We start from the raw sequence: 17,365 nt of genomic DNA, 5'->3' as shown, positions 1-17,365 counted from the left end.
AGATCTCTTGATGCCAGACTCAAGGTTGGTAGACAATGGCAAATTTTCGGACTTGCTTTTGAATCGCATCCACAACGGGCTTCTTCTTTCTAGAAAGTCGCGAAGGCCTTGCTTTTGAGCACTCGGGGAATGCTTGGCTTGATGTCCTTCATTCTTTGCTCCAACACTCCAGTCGATATAACACAGGATGCCTTGGAAGAACTTCCAGACTGGTTGGCACAGGATCCTTCACGATATCGAATATCTCGCCGCTGGTCCCTGTCATGAAGTGGGGTTCTGTAGATTCCCAAATCTCTAGACCTCGCACGGCGCTTGCAGCGCCGAAAATATACTCGCGCAAGGGGATTGTGCGCAGAAAAGTCACAAGATTTCTGAGAGCCTGGAGATGAATGACGAAGAACACCAATTCCCGCTTGAATTCTCAAAATAGGTTGGGTTGTGAAGAACACAAGTTTTCCAGCAGAGCAACAGGATGGCTGTTGGTAATTTCTCCCACGCAACTACGAGATTGCTAGATCACGTTGGATATTTTGGCGTGCGCACTCCGGTATAAATAGCTGTGTTGTAGGACGCCAGTTTCTTTCGAGGATTGAGGGGATCTGGACGTGTTTTCTCCTTTAGTCTTGTCAGCGCTAAGCGTTTTGGCGTGAGGCCTCGCTCGACCCTTGAAGTTGCAAAACGCCACCATCTCATCATGGCTTGTTTAGGCTGGCTGCCACACCTGGAAACGTCTCTGGCAAATACTATGTGGTCCCTCGAACACACTTACACGACACTTCGACAACAATACTCGACTTTCACTCGCACTCGCGATGGCACAGGTTGCACCTTCCAAAAACGGCGTCATACAAACGAAAGAAGGGAGAGAACAGGTCCAAGAAGCAAGCTCATCTAGTGACGATGGCCGCGAAATGGAAAAGATGAATGACAGATTGCCCGAATGGACTCCTTCATTCCTGCAAAAGAAGAGTATCCTCGCTTTCATCGCTTGCTACCTCCTTCTCCTGCTTGGACTGGTAATCTTGGCGATCGTTGACACCAAAAAGAACGGAATCACAACGGCGAAGTCCACGAACCATTATCTGTGGACCTACGGTCCAACAGCTGGTATTCCAATCGCTCTTGATGCCATATCCAGACCACTGACGTTTCTGACAGTGTTAGCAATCGTGGCAGCGTTATGGGGTCAAGTCGAGCACAGGACGAAGCAGGCCATGCCGTGGGTGTTGCTCCACAAGGAGACCACCATTTCTTCTGACACTCTGCTGCTTGACTACATCACCGTGTCGGAGACCGAAGCTTTCATCAAGTCTTTGCGCCATGCCCATTGGCCTGTTGTGATCACAATTGTTGGATCTCTGCTAATCAAACTGCTCACCGTTGCGTCCACCGGTCTCTTGGTTCTCCAAAACACTCAGATCCAGCACCCAAACTGTCAACTTGTCACCTCAAATGATTTCGTCAACACCTTCGAGTCGTCGGCGATTGGAAGCTCCCCGGTTTTGTCTACTCTCGCAATCAACAATGGAACTCTGGCCTACACGCCCGGTACAACAAGGGACATGGCCTTTCAAACGCTCAATCTTTCCAGCCCTCTTTCTGGTAAGTTTCTTTAGTTTCCAAGAATCCCGGTAGCTGAAGACTACCCAGGCGCTGGAAATTTCCAGATCGAAAGTGTTGCTCGTGCTTTCCAGGGAGAGCTAGATTGCGAGACCGCAAAGATTAGGTCTTACGACACCTTCTGTTCCGATTCTCATTGCCACGGCATCGACGTTCATATTGACATTGACTCGCCGTCTTGTCAACTCAGAAACATGACTTACGGAAATGGTTGCAGCGACAGCGATCCGGCAACGGATGAGTGCGACTTCGGGGATGTTTTCCCCATCAATTGTACAAACACTGCTGGTAGCCCGGACGCCCAGCGCCTTGTGGTCATCGTTGGCCGCATCTATCAAAACATTTCAGGCTACTCGTTCAACACGACTATTCTCCCAGATCAAACCACGACGTTGATCTGTTCTCCCAAGTACAGTATCAACGACGTTTTGGTCCGGACGGACTTAACCGGCAACCTCCTCGGTAACGCAACCACAACTTCAACCTCCGCTGCTGGAGCCCTTGGTTTCACTGGTTGGGATTTGTTGGAGGGCCTACAAACATCGACTGAGGCTGCAGGGTTAATCTTGGACAACCCATACGCATACAGCTCATTGGCTGCGAAGCCTTGGTTGCAGATGTGGGCATTCCTGGAAACATTCTCGAACAACACGTATAACATGAGTGAGCTGAAAAATCCCGACACCTTGAAGAAAGTGACGAACGATCTCTTCAGCATGGCAACGGCCCAGATGGCAAAGCAAGACCTCATGGACCCGGCCAGGAAGGAAACCACTGGAACGTGCTACTCGACAGCACAACGCCTTCGTGTCAGGGGACTTTCGCTGTACCTCATGGCAGCATTACTTGTCTTGAAAATCGTTGTGGCTCTTGCGATGCTCTCCATGGCGCCCCGCAACTTCACACCTCGCGATCCCTCCACGATTGGAAGTCTAGCACTTATCCTCGCCAACAGTCCTTCACTACTGGATAGACTTTGCCACCAAGGCTCTTCCGAACTTGAAAGCGTTCGCTCGCACTTGCTTGGCACTAAATGCCGAAGCATAGTCCAGAATGTGGAGAGTAGATGCCATTTCTCGGTCGAGATCCTTACAGACATGAAGAGCGACGTATCCGCTGTGGAGAATACCAGGGAGAAGGACATGAAGATCAAGTGGTGGCGTCCGCTATCAATCTTGCCAATATTCAAGGTAGTGGTCGCAATTTCTCTCATTCTGGTCGCTGTCGCTCTCGAAATCCTATACTGGAGATCCGAGAAGAGCAACGGCCTGGCCCAAGTCGACGCGCAAGGATACATTCGTTTCATTTGGGTTTACGTCCCTGCCATCGTGATGTTGATTGCGCAGACATTGGTCGGAACGATTGCCTTTGGCATCGTCTTCATCTTTCCCTTCTACGTCCTGCGCACCAAGTACTCGAGTACGCGCAACGACATAGTCAGAGAATACGTTTCAAAAACGGCGATTCAGTCCTTGTGGCATTCTGCGATGAACAGGCACTTTCCAGTCTTCTTAATGGCTGTCACAATGCTCATGGCTCCACTTTTGACGATCGTCGTCAGCGGTCTTTACACCGCTCAGCCAATTGAGACTCGTCAACTCGTCACACTGTCGACAGTCAATCAGTTTAACTCGTCCTTCCGGGCGGAGGACTTGGGCCAAGGCTCGAGCTACGATGCGTTCAAGCAAGCCTCTCTCAACATTGGTCTGCTCACAACACAGAACTTTTCCTTCCCTGCTTGGACGCATGACGAGCTAGTTTTTCCTGAGGTCGAGTTCCAAGATGCAGTGATGCAAGATCGTCTCTCAAATTTTACTGCCAACAACGGAAGCAAGCTCTATACACGGCTCCCAGCAATCAGGGGCGATCTTGACTGCTCGCTCACCCCTGGAGCCCCGAAAAACATCTCAGACTGGCTGTACGGAAATGTTAATTTTACCGAATACACTGAATTAGGTTGTTCCATGCAAGGAGCATGGCCGTTGCCCGGATCTGACGCCTTTGGCTTTTTCGACATTTCCAACACCGAGGACACGGATGCCAATTTCGGCAACACTCTTTGCGGAGCTTATGGAACAAATGACTCCAACTGGCGGGCCTTCACGTGCGCCTTCAAGATCCAGCAGTTCTCAACCTCAGTCACGCTCTCCTCAACGTCCTTTGCCATCCTCGACGCGAACATAGACAGCAGCATCCCACCTCAGACCTTCTCCAATCAAACCTTTGCAACAGATTTCATGCCCGCCTTCCCCTCGGCCATGATTCCCTCCATCTTTGGCTCCGCAAACTTCGCCGGGCCCGTGTCCGGCTTCTACGACCCGGCCTTTCAAGCCGTCATCTACCAAGCAGGCACGACCGAAGACCCCAAGGCCTTCCCCATGCGCGAATACATGGACGACGCCGGCTTCCACAAGATCGCAGCCGGTCTGACGCACGTGTACCGCATCGTCGTTGCGCAGACGGCCAATCTTGCCATTCGCGTCCTGTTCGACGCCGATGCGGCGCACGCCCCTGCCGCAACGACGACCGCGACGCTGACGAACCCGCACGTCTATCGCCTCAAGCAGAGCGGCGTGTCGACCCGCATCCTCGACGGTCTGCTCGTCGCGCTGGCGCTGTGCATCGGGCTGAGTTTTTGGGTCATGGATACGCGTCGTGTGCTGCCCAAGAATCCGGCGTCGATTGCGGCGGGCGCCAGTCTGTTGGCTGGCAACATGGAGATGTTCAGCGCGGAGAAGTTCAACGGCGAGGCGCAGTGGTGGGATGATAAGGAGTTGGAGAGGAGGGGTGTGTGGCAGGGCTATGTCTTTTCGCTGGGTTGGTGGAGTTCGGGGGTGCAGGGTCCACATGGGGAGGTGAAGAGGTTTGGCATTGATGTTGGGAGGGCGGATAGATAGGATGGTGTTTGCTTGTAGGACTTGTGGGGGTTTTTTTTGGGCTTACAATGTGCTATCATGTAAATTAGTAGACCTTTATGAATAACGATGCCTTTCACTATAATCAACACTTGACAGTAGAGTCTGCTTAAGCCCTAGAGCTACGACCGAAGGTCATCCATCCAGCTCCTCCATAAGAAACCGAAAAGCTGTTAGTCAGCTGAGGTTTAACGTGGTGTTAACATCAAGATGTCACAATTAAGGGGAGCATTCGATATCACGCGCATCCCTGATTTTCTCTATGCGCTGATACCAGTCTCCCACACGCAACACATAAGTGTATTATCACGGGCATCCTCCAGTATGAAGATCCACTCGCCTCCAGTCCCATGAGCCTCCCTTTTCTTGTACATAAGAACGCGCCATCTCCCACACTTTCACAGCAATCAAGACAGCGGGAGAGCTGTATCAGCGGTAAATATTTAAAGTTACTATCCTAATACCCCTATCAAACTGTGGGCTAGGTCGTGTTCCCTTCATAGTGGAGCACTTGTTTCTTTGTTCGCGGTGGCGCGTTTCTTAGTTATAAGTTAGGAACTCTCAGTCTTTCTAGCTTGCATCACTTTCTTACGCACGTTGATCTCTGCGACTATATATTCTTCTTGGAGCTCTTCATCATGTCATCATAGTGAATGACAGCGTTTCCGGAAAATGTGTTTCCTACCTGAAACCTTCAATTTTTCGTGATGTTGTGAAGAGCGAGCCTCCCAGGCAAACTAAACCAAAGTCCGTTTACTTCACCGAGAAGTGTTTTTGCGACGGTCCCCGTTCCTTTAGTGCTGTACTTGTGCAACAGGGATGGCTTTGTCGATTTGCGAATTTTCGCTTTCTAGAGACCTGTCGGCTGGGTTCATATACTTGAAGAGCGAGACGCCGCAGACCACGAGGCACACGCATCCGCGCCGGTAGGGCGCATTGCAACTATCATCTTTCCCCAGTTCCTTGTGCAAGGGCGAGTGTCTCCTCACGTGCTTAATTCATAATTGACTGTCGCTGTGCAAGTCAATGTCTTCTTTCTTTACTTCGTTGTCCTATCAACTATATACATAAATAGCTTCCTCCGATAGTCAGTAGACCAACAGTAGGGAGACAGGGTATTACAAGATTATGTAGAGTAAGTAGTAAGCAAGAGGTAGGTATTGAAAAGGGGTTAGTCCGAATCGAAGTCTGTACGTCTGCCAGTCCGTCCTTCCGTATCCATAACCATGTCTGAATCCCCGTTTCTGTAAACCCTTTACCGACCGATTGGCCGCCTGTACTGAACTGCAAGTATGTAAGTGGTCCTGTGCTCCTGTGCTATCTTGCTTGCTCGCAGTAAAGACGGTAGAGATGGAGAGCAAGCTGCTGCTGCTGCTGCGAAAATGTCGCCCAAACGCCAGATTTGCGCTCGCCACTCAATACACCGCGCCACGCCAAAGAAACTCGAATCGATAACATCCTTCCACCACCTCGCTGCCGCGACTACATTACACAGCACTTGTCTTTGCCTTCGCCGACCTCGCCTGCCTGCGCCCCCGTCCCATGGCCATCGGGTATGCGATCAATCAGACGCCCGCCAGCCGCGCCGCCAGGCCCAGTCGTCTGTCTTCGGCCTCTGCCCCTCGCCGCCACATTTGCGCCGCGACCCCTGCCAGACCCACGACCCTCGCCGCCGAGGTAGTAGCTCTGCGACGTGGACGCGTACGCCGACTGGCCGCGGCCGTGGCGCGCGGCAGCTGGGTTGCTGGGTGGATTGGGCAGACCTGAGGGCGGGTTGTAGACGGGCGAGTTTTGCGCCTGTTCGTAGGTTGGCGGCGGCGGTTCATCGCCGTCATCGGCCGGGCGGTGCGTGGTTTGGGCTTGTTGCGGGCCGGTGCGACGGGGCGGGATGAGCGGACGAATATCGTTGTTCCGGATCGTATCCATTATGCGCGAGGGGTTTGGATTGGAGCCGGAAGCGGATCGCTGGTTGTTGCGCGAAGCTTCGTTGCCGAGGAAGGACTGCGAGAGCTCGTTTTCGCGTCGTCTTCGTGCCTCTGTCTCGCGACGGTGTCGGTCCTCTTCTTCCTCTTGAAGTTGCAGTGCGAGGGCAAGGTCGGCATCTTCTTGCTCGGTGCGGGAGCTCTTAACCTGCCCCGAGGAGTCAAGGGTGCCAGATTCCTGGGGAGAGGTGACACCGGCGTCGGTATGAATGTTGCCGGCACCACCGGTATGCCGTCTTCGATGCTGGACAGGTTGCCAGCCGCTGTCGTCATCCACAACAGGGTCATTGCGAAGCTCTTCTGTCGATTTGTCACCTTGTTGGCCGTGCGAGACGGGTCTGAAATCGCCAGAGAAGAGCTCCGACCCCTGCCCCTTTACATCAACAAGACTCTCCCACACAATCTCCTCGTGGCTTGCATATCCGGCATCCGTGACGAGCGAAAGAATCCTTCCAGTTTTGGGATGCTTGTAAACGGTGGAAAAATGGTCGTTGCGGAATAAGATGGCAATTTGGCCCGACTTCAAGGTTTTCCTCATGACCTCAAGACCATGATCCGTCAACTGCGTCGAGTAGCTTCGGAAGAAGTCCTCGATTGTCAAAAGATCTTCGTAAAGCGCCTGCTCTTCCTCCGAAAGCCCGGTTGAAGTGAGCTTGGCGTCAAGCTCTTCCTTATGGAACTGGACATTTTGCGCATCTTCGTATGTCTTTGCACGTCGGTCGAACGCGGAGTAGGCCCTAGAGTCCCGAGGAGGTAGCCATCCATGGATGAGAGGAACGCCAAACGTGCTGTAAAGGCGCATCTCTCGCGTTTGTTCGAAATCGCCAGCCCCTGAAGAATCTGATGTTACGAATCGGGGGTTGACATTCATTCCAGTGTGGAGTGCAAGAAGAAAGGCATACAAATCGCCAACGTCTGGGAGACTCTGAGCCGCGGCACTATTAGGGCCGGACATCAATTCCTCAAACACGGCGTCCAAGAGCAGGCCAAGGCTGACTGTTTCCCGATTCTCAAGTGTTTCCATGAGTGGCGTCTGCCGACCCTCTGGCGCATTGAGAATGAGCGCATTGACCAGCGCAAGCAAAGGACAAGGACCGTTAGCATTTTGGGTCAGGACGGGAGCGTGGCGCAGTTTGTTTGTTCGCGAGTCGAGCCAACGGACATGTCTGATCGAGTAGTGCTCTCTTCTTTGCCTTGATTGTTGGCTCGAAGGGGTCTCAGCAGTCGGACTTGCTTCTTGCGGGCGTGCCGGCTTTGGAGGAGGAATGTCGTCTGGCGCTCTACGCGGTGGCAATGCCGGTGGTATTTCCTTTTCTTCTGCTGGCGGCGCGACAGGGGCGGTTCTTGCCTCCGGTTCTGCTTTGGTTTCCAAAGACGTTGCCGCTGCTTCGCTGCTTTCACCTTGTGTTCCCAATATTTGATTTCCGTGTCCACGCTCTTCCTCGACAGGAGCGTCCAACAAAAGCGATTCTTGTCCTTGAGGCTTCTGCTCACCAAGAGACATTCTTGAAAACGCGTCTATCGGCGTGCTGTTGTCCAACGGCATTTCCACCGGCTCTTGTTGTACTTCGGCCGCAGCAGACCCTTCCCAAAACGGCTTCCTCTCTCCATCATCGTTGCTTTGTCCAGTTGTCTGAAGGCGCAAATACGGATTCTGCGACTGAAGCGGTATTGTAGGTCGGTGTTGGATCGAGGGCGATTCGTCCTTCTTTGGCGAATCCTCGCTCTTGGGGGGTTCTTCTTTCTTGGCGTCGGGTTCAGGTGTCTTGACTTCAGGAAGAGGTGGTCGGTCTTGGTCCTCGACGGAGATCCTGGGTACTGGACTCCCGCTCGGTGGACCAACTCTCAATGGCGCTGGCAGAGTAGCATCCTTGTTGGCCGCTATACTGGACTGCCGCCTGCCAGCGCCGACCTTCAATGGAGCGGGGACCTCGTCATCCGAGTCTCCAGGCTCCTCCCAGTCCGAAGTCTCACTCGCAGAAGAGTTTGATCTCGAGCCGGTCGGGCGAGCGTCTTCGTGATTGACGAATTGGTAGGCCGAGGCATCGTAGGGAGACGAGAGTGGGGGAGGATGCTCGTCTGGAGGCGTGGTGGGGTAGGGTGGATTATGCATGGCCTGGGAGAGGGGCACTGGGACGAGATCTGGTTTCCGGACCATGTGGCTGTCCAAACAGAGTAAAGGAATGATTCAAGATTGGCAAAGTAGTATGCAGGCAGCCACGGAGCTGACGGGCTGTCTGCGGCGCGGGTCCGGGTTGGGTATTTTTGGAATGCGACAAAGGATAGAGAAGTCGGAGAGTGACTCGGTGGCAAGGAGAGGTGATAGAGGAGGAAGAGGCGACACAGGCGTGAGAGGAGCCGACGGCTTAAGTTTGCGTCGAGAGGTACGTGGGCTCAGATGGTGGTGGTTGGCTGCCGGCAAAGGCGATGACGCGGAGCCGCTTAGCCTGCACAGCCACATGGTTCTGCCCGATGTTGTCAACGGCCAAGTTTTGGTGTTTGACAACTTGTTGCTGAAGCCGTGTCGCTTCACAAAGATGGAGACATGCAGCGACTCTCTTAAAAGGCTTCAATGACTCTGGAGTCTCGCTGCACCTGAACGTGAGGCCCAGTCATTCTCAACCAATGTCAGCACCTTGTCAGCACCATGTCTCCCGGGAATCTGCCAGTGGCGGTGCACCGCCACTACAAGCACAAAAGTCGAGCGTCCGTGCACTAGGTACGATCACTGCTCACCGCCCAACTTTTCTATGTAATTCTGCCCATCCACCAAACATTTCCATCATCATTCTTCACAACCCTTCAGCTCCACCCGCCCCACTGTTCTTAGGGCCATGGTTTGATCTAATCATACACTTCCAAGCCACAATTCCAACCACTCCATCCGTTCCCTCGGCACCTCCGCCATGGTCCACTCTCACATCCGCCCGCACACCCACATTGTGCTGCGCCTCCCCTCAGGCCTTCTCAAAGTCGTCGAAATCGCTCCAAACACGTAGGTCTCTGTCAATTCGAGTGAGCCGTCGCTCCCGCTCCATGACCAGCCACAGTCGGCTTCCCCAACACCCAAGCGCTGACCTTCAGGCAGCACCATTTCCATCGGGAAATTCGGAAGCTTCCCTGCAAGCCAACTCCTTGGCCGGCCCTACAACCTAACGTACGAAATCCTGGATCGTGAGGATGGAAAGGACAAGATTGAACTGCGCGTCGTATCCGCCTCTGAGCTGCACGACGAAGTCATCAAGTCCGAGGAATCGGAGGCGCAACCCGGAGGCGCAACGCCAACTGCCCCAACAAACGAGGGTGAAAATGGCGGCGTCGAGTTCGATATTGTCGCCGAAGATGGTTCGGTTTTGATGCGCTCAAATCGCTTGACCATCGACGACCCGAGCCGACAAGCGCTATCCATGGAGGAGATTGAGGAACTCAAAAAGGCCGGAACCAGCTCTGGCATGGACATTATCAAGAAGATCATGGCAGCACACAAAGCTTTGGACGAAAAGACGAGCTTCAGTCTTGCCAAGTACACCCTGCGAAAGAGCAAGAAGTACCTCAAGAGGTTCGAAGTATTGCCAATGGATGTGGGCATGCTGACCGAGGTCATGCTAGAAAGGGAGGCTCACAGAATCATGGAGGCGAGGGAAGAGATGCTTGGTCTTATCGGCGCATGGGGCAATGTTCACTACGGAGGCGCGAGCACACCGGTCGAGCTTGGGGATGGCGCTATGATAGGAGGCGGAAGATGGCTGGTAGTGGATGAGACGGGAGGGCTCATTGTTGCCTCTCTGGCCGAAAAGATGGGAATCCTGTATCCTTCAGAAGAGGAGGATGGCGAGTTTTCAGAGGAAGAAGAGGACAAGCGCAGCGACGAGGATATGCCGGACGCGCCGGCAGAGAACGAGTCTGCACAGGATCAACCAGAGGCTCTGGATGCGAACTCCGAAACCGCAGACTCAAAACAGGAAACTCCAAATGGCGACGCCAAATCAACAAAGCCCAAAACGTCAAAAGCACATCACAACATCATTCCTGCCCAATCAGCTACCACGAACAGCATCACGCTACTCCATTCGGCGGCGCAGCCCAATCTTGGCCTCCTCAAGTACTTCAACTACGACGCCTCATCTCCCGCGCAATCCCCCACACATCCACTTCACACGAACCTCAAGACCATTTCTTGGCTCCAACTCCTCGATCCTACCGCCGACGTATCATACGAAGAGCCCGAAATCGTAGCACCAGAAGTCCTCGCAACATGGAAGTCTGGCAAGCGCGGGACCTACTACCGCAAACGCCGCAGGTGGGAGCGCATCCGGCGCGTGATTGCCGAGACGCGAGGTGGTGGCTTTGACGGGCTGATTGTCGCATCGTGGATGAGCCCGACCAGCGTGCTCAGGCACACTGTGCCCCTTTTGCGCGGCGGCGCTCAGGTCGTCGCGTACAGCCCGACTATCGAGCCTCTTTCCGAAGTCATGGATTATTACTCTCGCGAACGCAAAGCCGCATTCATCCAACGCACAATCAACTCCGACAAGCCGTATAGCCCTGACACTGCGACAGAGGAGGAGAAGCGCGTATTTGACGAGGACTTTCCCGTCAATCCGACTCTCCTACTTGCGCCGATGCTGCAGACAAGTCGTGTCCGAGCATGGCAAGTGTTGCCGGGTCGCACGCATCCGCTCATGACGAGCAAGGGTGGCGCTGAGGGCTTCGTCTTCACGGGGACGCGAGTACTGCCAGCAGAGGGCCCCATAGCAGCAAGAGGCAACTTTGGCAAGAAGAGGAAGACGGCAGAAAAGGCCGATGGCCAGACGGAAGGAGAAAAGGAGGCCAAGAAGACAAAGGTCGATGGTGAGCAGCCGGAGGGCGAGAGCGCACCAAAGGCCAACGCATGAGAGGTAAAAGGTAGAGTCATGATTGGGATCGGCTCATTTTTGGATCATACATGGCGTTGGTGGACCTTTTGCAATTACTCCCCATATTCCCCATCGCATGGCTGTGTGTTGTGGCCGACATTTGCTCTGGCCTTGGCTTTTTTGGTGGCACGAATTGACATATTTGGCTCCTTTTAATCACACGTCCACATCATTCCTTGTTTTCATTTTCTTTTCAAAGTCTAGCGTCACGTTCTCAGGGCGGCGAGCTACTCCGTTTCCTTACCTCCACTCTGACAACGCTGAGTCCAGATCTTGACCATCTAGTCCAACATCGCCCAAACCTACACGGACAAATCGACCTCGCAAAAGTCACAGTGCCTAGGCAGCTTCTCACCACGCTTTATGTGTACGATTACAGCCCACCACATCTAGGTCCCAAAGCAGATATCTGCCACACTGACGTGCCGAGAAGACAGTAATGCAGTTGTCGAGACAGCATACGGCCCAGGTGTAAGTGGCACCAGAGCCAGAAAGGAAGTCGCGCCCCATGATTGAGACGATTACCAAATTCACAGCAAGACTGAGGCTGATAAGTCAGCCCTGTGCCCCGCTACCTGTACGTGGTCATGCGCGACGCGCGATCGGGGGCTGAAAACGGAGTGTTCTCTCCTTGGGCCTCAGCCTTTCACACGAATTTAGACCTCGCTCTGCCTTCCAACATCCGTTCTCGTCCCCAAGCAGATCCTCTTAGAACAGACAAAGTGCCGGGACCAAGGTCTCTGGAGAGCCGCGATGAGTTCACAGTCGCCATAATCACAGCTCTTGAAATCGAGTCGACGGCAGTGTCAGCCGTCCTAGATAGTTTGCACAATCCTCCTCAGGACAGCACCCATCTCAGGTCCTACGAATAGGGTGAAATCGCTGGACACAATGTTATTATTGCCTGCATTGACGAGGGGATGACTGGCAAGGTCTCCGCTGCAAAGACCGTGTCCGAGTTGATTGTAAACGTTCCCTCAATTCGATTCGGTTTGATGGTTGGAATTGGGTGCCGTGTTCCGGGCCCCGAACATGATATGGAGACATTATTGTTAGCACCCCCCAGGGACAGACTGACGGGGTTGTGCAGTACGACATTGGAAAAATGACCATCTAAGGATTTCGGCGTATTGGATCTCTTAACAAGCTGCCCGAACCTCTCCTCGTCGCAGCTACAACGATGAAAAGAAGGCATAGGCTCAAGCGCACACGCATCTAAATTCCGAGCATCATCATAAACTACTGAGGGACTGGGCACGACAGAGTATAACTATGAATACTAAGGTGTGGAAAATAGCTTCTTCATGCCAGGTTACGATCATCGAGGTGATGAGACCTGTGATGGGTGCAGTCCGGAAGAGTGGATGACACATAATGTCAGGCAAGACCCTTCCACCCCTAGAATTCACTATTTTACTTGCTCTCAATTCAGGAAGTCCTTAGAGACAAAACGTCTTTTCCTTCTAACGAAATTACGGAAAAATTCCCTCTCTTAAAAGTAGTAGAGCTAGTACTTATAGCGAAGTCCTCTACTAAGGCCTTAGATGACACACATTAATAACTCCTGCTTTAAGTTATTTTAGCGCTAATTAGTCCTATCATGCTCGTATAGTTAAATCCCAATTTTACTAGTAACATGTTATAGGAGTTTAGAACAAGTTTAATCTTATACTAATAGTAGAGGACTAAAAGGAGGTACCTGCCTTTCTGTTAGCAATTTGCATTTACTTTGGATTTAAGAGAACGCTTAGATGCCTACTCCGCCAAGAAGCAGACGTTAATTGATTCCGTTCTCTGCTCGTCTTGGCCCCGCTCATCGTCGCCTGTTGCTCGTGCGACCCAGGTAACGAGATTCGAAAAATGTTTTTGATGTCGGGGCAAATCTAAACGTCTCTAGATTTCATTCGAATACGTCACCGCTGGTGGCTCCAGGAGAAGAAGAGACTCTCAAATTAAGAACACTCCCGATACAGGGCACTAGATCACGCAAGAAGACTTAGGACTTAGTCACATGGTTGAAACACAGTCAAGACTGTCGGACATCAACAGCAGTGAAACTTTTCAGTTCTATCTTCCCATGAAAATCCACAAAGCTGGCCGATGCTCCACATTAGATTTAAGTGAGCATGTGCAACAGCTCTATCTGGGAAAAATTGCTTAAGACTCATGCCGTAAACAACCTTCCAGAGGTGTAAGTAACTGAACCCGATGCTCGCGTCAAAGCTAGAGTTGAATGTGAAAGTGAATTAGAAAGTGATTCTGAAGTAATTTCCTTAACATATTTTGAAGTTGAGATTTTTTTGAACGAAGTGCCGTTGATATATTCGAAGCTTCATGAGCTGCTAGCAATAATTGTTGATTAGCCGTCCTTTAGGCGTGTGGGACAACAGGAAGCACCTGGAATCCAGCCTCCCAATCATAGTTGTATCCTAAAATCGTCTCTTTGCTCTTTTTAAGAACAAGACATGCCGTCCACAATACGGCGTTGAGGGTCCAAGTGTGTAGTGTTAGGTATACACGCATTGTCGATTTTCTGCTCAGGTTCAAATACTGGATTGAACAGGAGAACCAATGGTGTTGGTTATCCCCTTCATCTAAACCTACGAATATGCCCTGCTTCTCTTTTTAACGACAGAACATACAACTTTTCATTCAGTCATGAGACATAGCACCTGGAAACAGATCACCTAGAACTAGGCACGCATGCAGCAAAATCCTTCCGCTGTGATCATTCGGAGTTGCGCTCGGGAAAGCTGCTTCGGCTTTCGAGATCGAAGTTGAGTTCATCACGTCAAGCTGTTGCGGTTCATGGGAGAGCTGTCCTCGAAGCGAGGCATTCCCTGGCTTGGGGGCCGAGTCTTGTTCAGCCTTGCCTCTGCACGATAATTAGGGTTGCAGGCAACTCAGCTCGCCATGAAAGCAAAATTATTCAACCAATCCTCGAATTTTAGCGGCGGGCTAAGGGAACATTTTTCCACAATTCCTTTTGCTTTCCGCAGCGTTACAATTCAACCCACTGGCAGGTCACCATGCCATAAGTCCTATCAGTAGCTGAATTTGGGAGCGATGGCTTCAATCTAGTTGGGAGGATAATACACCTCCACATTTGGCTGACAAAATGTTCTTGCAGCGTCATGTGAACAAGTCTTCAGCCTTGCCATGGACACCACTCAGATTCCAACGAGATCTAAAATCCTCTCTGCCTTCTTTCTTCGGGAGGCTGTCATCAACTTACGACTCTTTGTCCAACTTGTCACCGCGTCCTTCGATACCTACGCCCGCGTCAAATCTGGGGATCGTAGGCTCGCAAACCTACTTCCTCGCGGGGAGGAATGTCTTCGAAGCGGCCATTTCGAACATGCAACCAATACTCGATCGGACTAATCACTGCGCTTGCCATTGAACTGACAGCTATCAACGCGATGCTTGATGAGAGGCATGACTATCCGCAAGACTTGAATGTAGTCTCTGATGACAACAACTACCAATCTAGTCGGATCGGATCCCACAATGTGGTGATCGCGGCGCTGCCGCGAAAGTCCATGGAAAAAGTTTCGGCAGCAACCACAGCAACTCAGATGGCGAAGACCTTTCCGCATATACGTTTCGGTCTTTTCGTCGGCATTGGCGGAGTGGTACCAAATCTGGACGCAGAACAAGACGTACGACTTGGGGACATCGTCGTCGGTATACCCGGAGGGACGAGTGGAGGGACTGTTCAATATAAGCTCGGAAAGCTCACAAGTCAAGGTTTCAAACGGACTAGAATTCTTGCAAAACCACCTAAAAAGCTCCTGGCTGGAGTCCAATCCTTACAAGCAAAGCACGAAGGACAGGATACCAAAATACCTGCGCTCATAGAGGAAGTCTTCCAGAAATACCCGAAGCTGAAAAGATCAACTCCAGGATACTCATTCCAGGGAGCAGAAAATGATCATCTATTTCGGTCGGATTATGAGCATGTCGGCGGCACTAAATGCAACGATTGTCGAAAAGAACACACACTCATCCGGAAGGAACGAATGGACCCGAAGCAGCCACGGATCCATTACGGCATGATCGTCTCTGGAGACAGCATAATCAAGAGCGGCGCAGTGCGGGACTCTATTGCACAGGCGTTACGAACTGAAAACAACCTCGATTGTCTATGTTTTGAAATGGAGGCCGCTGGACTGAAGGATTTCCCTTGCCTTGTTGTAAGAGGAGTCAGTGATTACGCAGATTCACATAAAAACGACAAATGGCAGCGATATGCTGCAATAACTACAGCCGCATTTTTTAAGGAGATTCTTCAAAATCTGGGGACAAGGGAAGTCGAAATCATCAAAGCTGTCGGAGAAGTTGTGAAGGGGCTTAATCAATGTTAGTCCCCCAAGCGCTGAGTCTAAAAAGAATCCTGCCTTTCGCCGACAACGTCTTCCGTGACCTAGCCGGAAGGAAAAATTTTTAAGACAGGAAAAACGCTTCTCGATGTGAAGAGGTTAGAAGACATCAAGAGGTGGCTCAATGCGCCAGATCCGTCCACCAACTACAACCGCGCCCTACCTTTACGCCATGCACGGACTGGAAACTGGTTGCTTCAGCATCTGGCTTTTCATTCTTTTAAGTACGATTCATCTCCTCCTTTCATATGGCTCCGTGGACCTAGTGGGTGTGGTAAGACCTGCCTCGTGGCATCTGCGATCAATGACCTGAAGCTCTCACAGAAGCAGAAGCTGTCTCGTCCCTTTCCGCATCGGGAGTGCGTAGTCTTAATCTTCTTTTTCGATTTCCAAGATTTGAAAAAACAATCTTTTGATTTACTCCTTTGCTCTCTTGTCCAATAGCTATTTTCTGGATCTTGCAATCCACAAGCATGGAAATCGTTTACTAACTCTTTGTGGACTACAAATCTGCGACCACCCAACCATCAACCGACAAGCTGACGCTTATGTTCAAAGACGCAATTGCAACCATCAGTGAGACCAAAATCATCCTGGATGCTCGAGATGAATGTCCTTAGGGGAGCTAATCACGGAGACCGGTCCTAGATTGGATCTGTGATCGATCCAATGAAGGAGGGAAACAGCCAAATTTCTTGAAATTCTTTGTCACCAGTCGAAGCGAGCAGTCAGACATTGAAAGCACGCTGCCACTGGATCATATAAAAACACTCGATGTCAATTCCAGGAGCGACATTTGCAAATTTGTTGAAGATAAGCTTGAGAGCAAGGAGTTTTGAAGATGACATGCAAGCCCTGATATTCAAGATAAGATAACGTCAACAATCACACAAAAGGCGGGGGCCATGTATGTTTTCTACAAAGAGGGATAAATTTAGAACGCTGACGTTTGCAGGTTTCGACTAGCTGACCTTCAGCTGGGGGAAATCGCGATGTGCGCGTTAGCATCCGCCGTTGAACAAGCTCTCAATAATCTGCCGAACGACCTGAACATATATTACATCAGGAGCCTGTCACAAGTCCCGAGTAGCCACCAAAGAGGCGTCTTCCAGCTTCTCCAGCTCATGACTTATTCGGATTCCATCATCACGGTTGATGAGGCACTTGACTTTATGGTAATCGATCCGTGCTGCGCAAACCTCGAGGATGCATTTCAATCACGAAATGTGATGAAAGACTTCGATTCCATATCGTCAGTACTTTCCATTCCTGTCACAAGAATGGATTATGACGATCCTGATGAACGTTCAGAGCTTATTTTGCTCACTCTTCGATTCAAGACTTCCTCGAATCTCACGCGACAGACAATCCTTTTGACACCAACTTCTCCGAAGCATCCTCCAAGACGAGTGTCGTGAAAATCTTTTTCTCTTATCTGATTTCGATCGCCTCGATGATCTTGAAAATAAAATTTCCATCCCGGACCATTGAGAAGAGAAATATTTATTCATTGATCCATATTTTTTTTTTTTTTTTTTTTGCACATCGAA

The 17,365-nt window shown here is 51.2% G+C and overlaps 5 protein-coding genes across 5 annotated transcripts; 4 read left to right on the top strand and 1 right to left on the bottom strand.

The window, feature by feature from the left end:
* Positions 1–645: 645 nt before the first annotated feature.
* On the top strand, positions 646–4,607 carry IWZ02DRAFT_508759 (uncharacterized protein). The gene is made up of 3 exons (XM_066770456.1): positions 646–1,107; positions 1,159–1,602; positions 1,651–4,607. The coding sequence occupies exons 1-3, from the start codon at positions 813–815 to the stop codon at positions 4,515–4,517; spliced, it is 3,606 nt and encodes a 1,201-aa protein (XP_066618894.1). The 5' UTR covers positions 646–812; the 3' UTR covers positions 4,518–4,607.
* A 1,171-nt stretch (positions 4,608–5,778) lies between these two features.
* IWZ02DRAFT_85210 (uncharacterized protein) lies at positions 5,779–8,779 on the bottom strand. Its single transcript, XM_066771312.1, has one exon. The coding sequence runs from the start codon at positions 8,673–8,675 to the stop codon at positions 6,018–6,020; it is 2,658 nt and encodes an 885-aa protein (XP_066618893.1). The 5' UTR covers positions 8,676–8,779; the 3' UTR covers positions 5,779–6,017.
* Positions 8,780–9,126: 347 nt separating this feature from the next.
* On the top strand, positions 9,127–11,854 carry IWZ02DRAFT_85206 (Gcd10p family-domain-containing protein). Its single transcript, XM_066771311.1, has 3 exons — positions 9,127–9,236; positions 9,381–9,512; positions 9,606–11,854. Exons 2-3 carry the CDS (start codon positions 9,424–9,426, stop codon positions 11,410–11,412), a joined length of 1,896 nt encoding a protein of 631 aa, XP_066618892.1. The 5' UTR covers positions 9,127–9,236; positions 9,381–9,423; the 3' UTR covers positions 11,413–11,854.
* Positions 11,855–14,653: 2,799 nt separating this feature from the next.
* IWZ02DRAFT_461572 (nucleoside phosphorylase domain-containing protein) lies at positions 14,654–16,288 on the top strand. The gene has a single exon (XM_066768223.1). The coding sequence runs from the start codon at positions 14,766–14,768 to the stop codon at positions 15,798–15,800; it is 1,035 nt and encodes a 344-aa protein (XP_066618891.1). The 5' UTR covers positions 14,654–14,765; the 3' UTR covers positions 15,801–16,288.
* A 300-nt stretch (positions 16,289–16,588) lies between these two features.
* Positions 16,589–17,266, top strand: IWZ02DRAFT_85179 (uncharacterized protein). The gene is made up of 3 exons (XM_066771310.1): positions 16,589–16,722; positions 16,771–17,067; positions 17,156–17,266. Coding segments are annotated over exons 1-3 (336 nt in total). The 5' UTR covers positions 16,589–16,720; the 3' UTR covers positions 17,193–17,266.
* The last annotated feature ends 99 nt before the right edge of the window (positions 17,267–17,365 follow it).

The sequence above is a fragment of the Phyllosticta citriasiana genome (genome assembly GCF_038021145.1).
Source record: "Phyllosticta citriasiana strain CBS 120426 chromosome Unknown IWZ02scaffold_15, whole genome shotgun sequence".
Classification (NCBI taxonomy): domain Eukaryota; kingdom Fungi; phylum Ascomycota; class Dothideomycetes; order Botryosphaeriales; family Phyllostictaceae; genus Phyllosticta; species Phyllosticta citriasiana.
The sequence above is the reverse complement of the archived record's forward strand: the minus strand, read 5'-3'. Positions and strand labels throughout refer to the sequence as shown.

Coding starts and splice junctions, on each gene's coding strand:
- IWZ02DRAFT_508759 (XM_066770456.1), top strand. CDS start 813: ATGGCACAGGTTGCACCTTCCAAAAACGGCGTCATACAAACGAAAGAA. Junction 1,108..1,158: donor GACCTACGGTCCAACAGCTG/GTATTCCAATCG, acceptor CGTTTCTGACAG/TGTTAGCAATCGTGGCAGCG. Junction 1,603..1,650: donor TCTTTCCAGCCCTCTTTCTG/GTAAGTTTCTTT, acceptor AAGACTACCCAG/GCGCTGGAAATTTCCAGATC.
- IWZ02DRAFT_85210 (XM_066771312.1), bottom strand. CDS start 8,675: ATGGTCCGGAAACCAGATCTCGTCCCAGTGCCCCTCTCCCAGGCCATG.
- IWZ02DRAFT_85206 (XM_066771311.1), top strand. CDS start 9,424: ATGGTCCACTCTCACATCCGCCCGCACACCCACATTGTGCTGCGCCTC. Junction 9,513..9,605: donor GTCGAAATCGCTCCAAACAC/GTAGGTCTCTGT, acceptor ACCTTCAGGCAG/CACCATTTCCATCGGGAAAT.
- IWZ02DRAFT_461572 (XM_066768223.1), top strand. CDS start 14,766: ATGTCTTCGAAGCGGCCATTTCGAACATGCAACCAATACTCGATCGGA.
- IWZ02DRAFT_85179 (XM_066771310.1), top strand. Junction 17,068..17,155: donor AAAGACTTCGATTCCATATC/GTCAGTACTTTC, acceptor CTTCGATTCAAG/ACTTCCTCGAATCTCACGCG.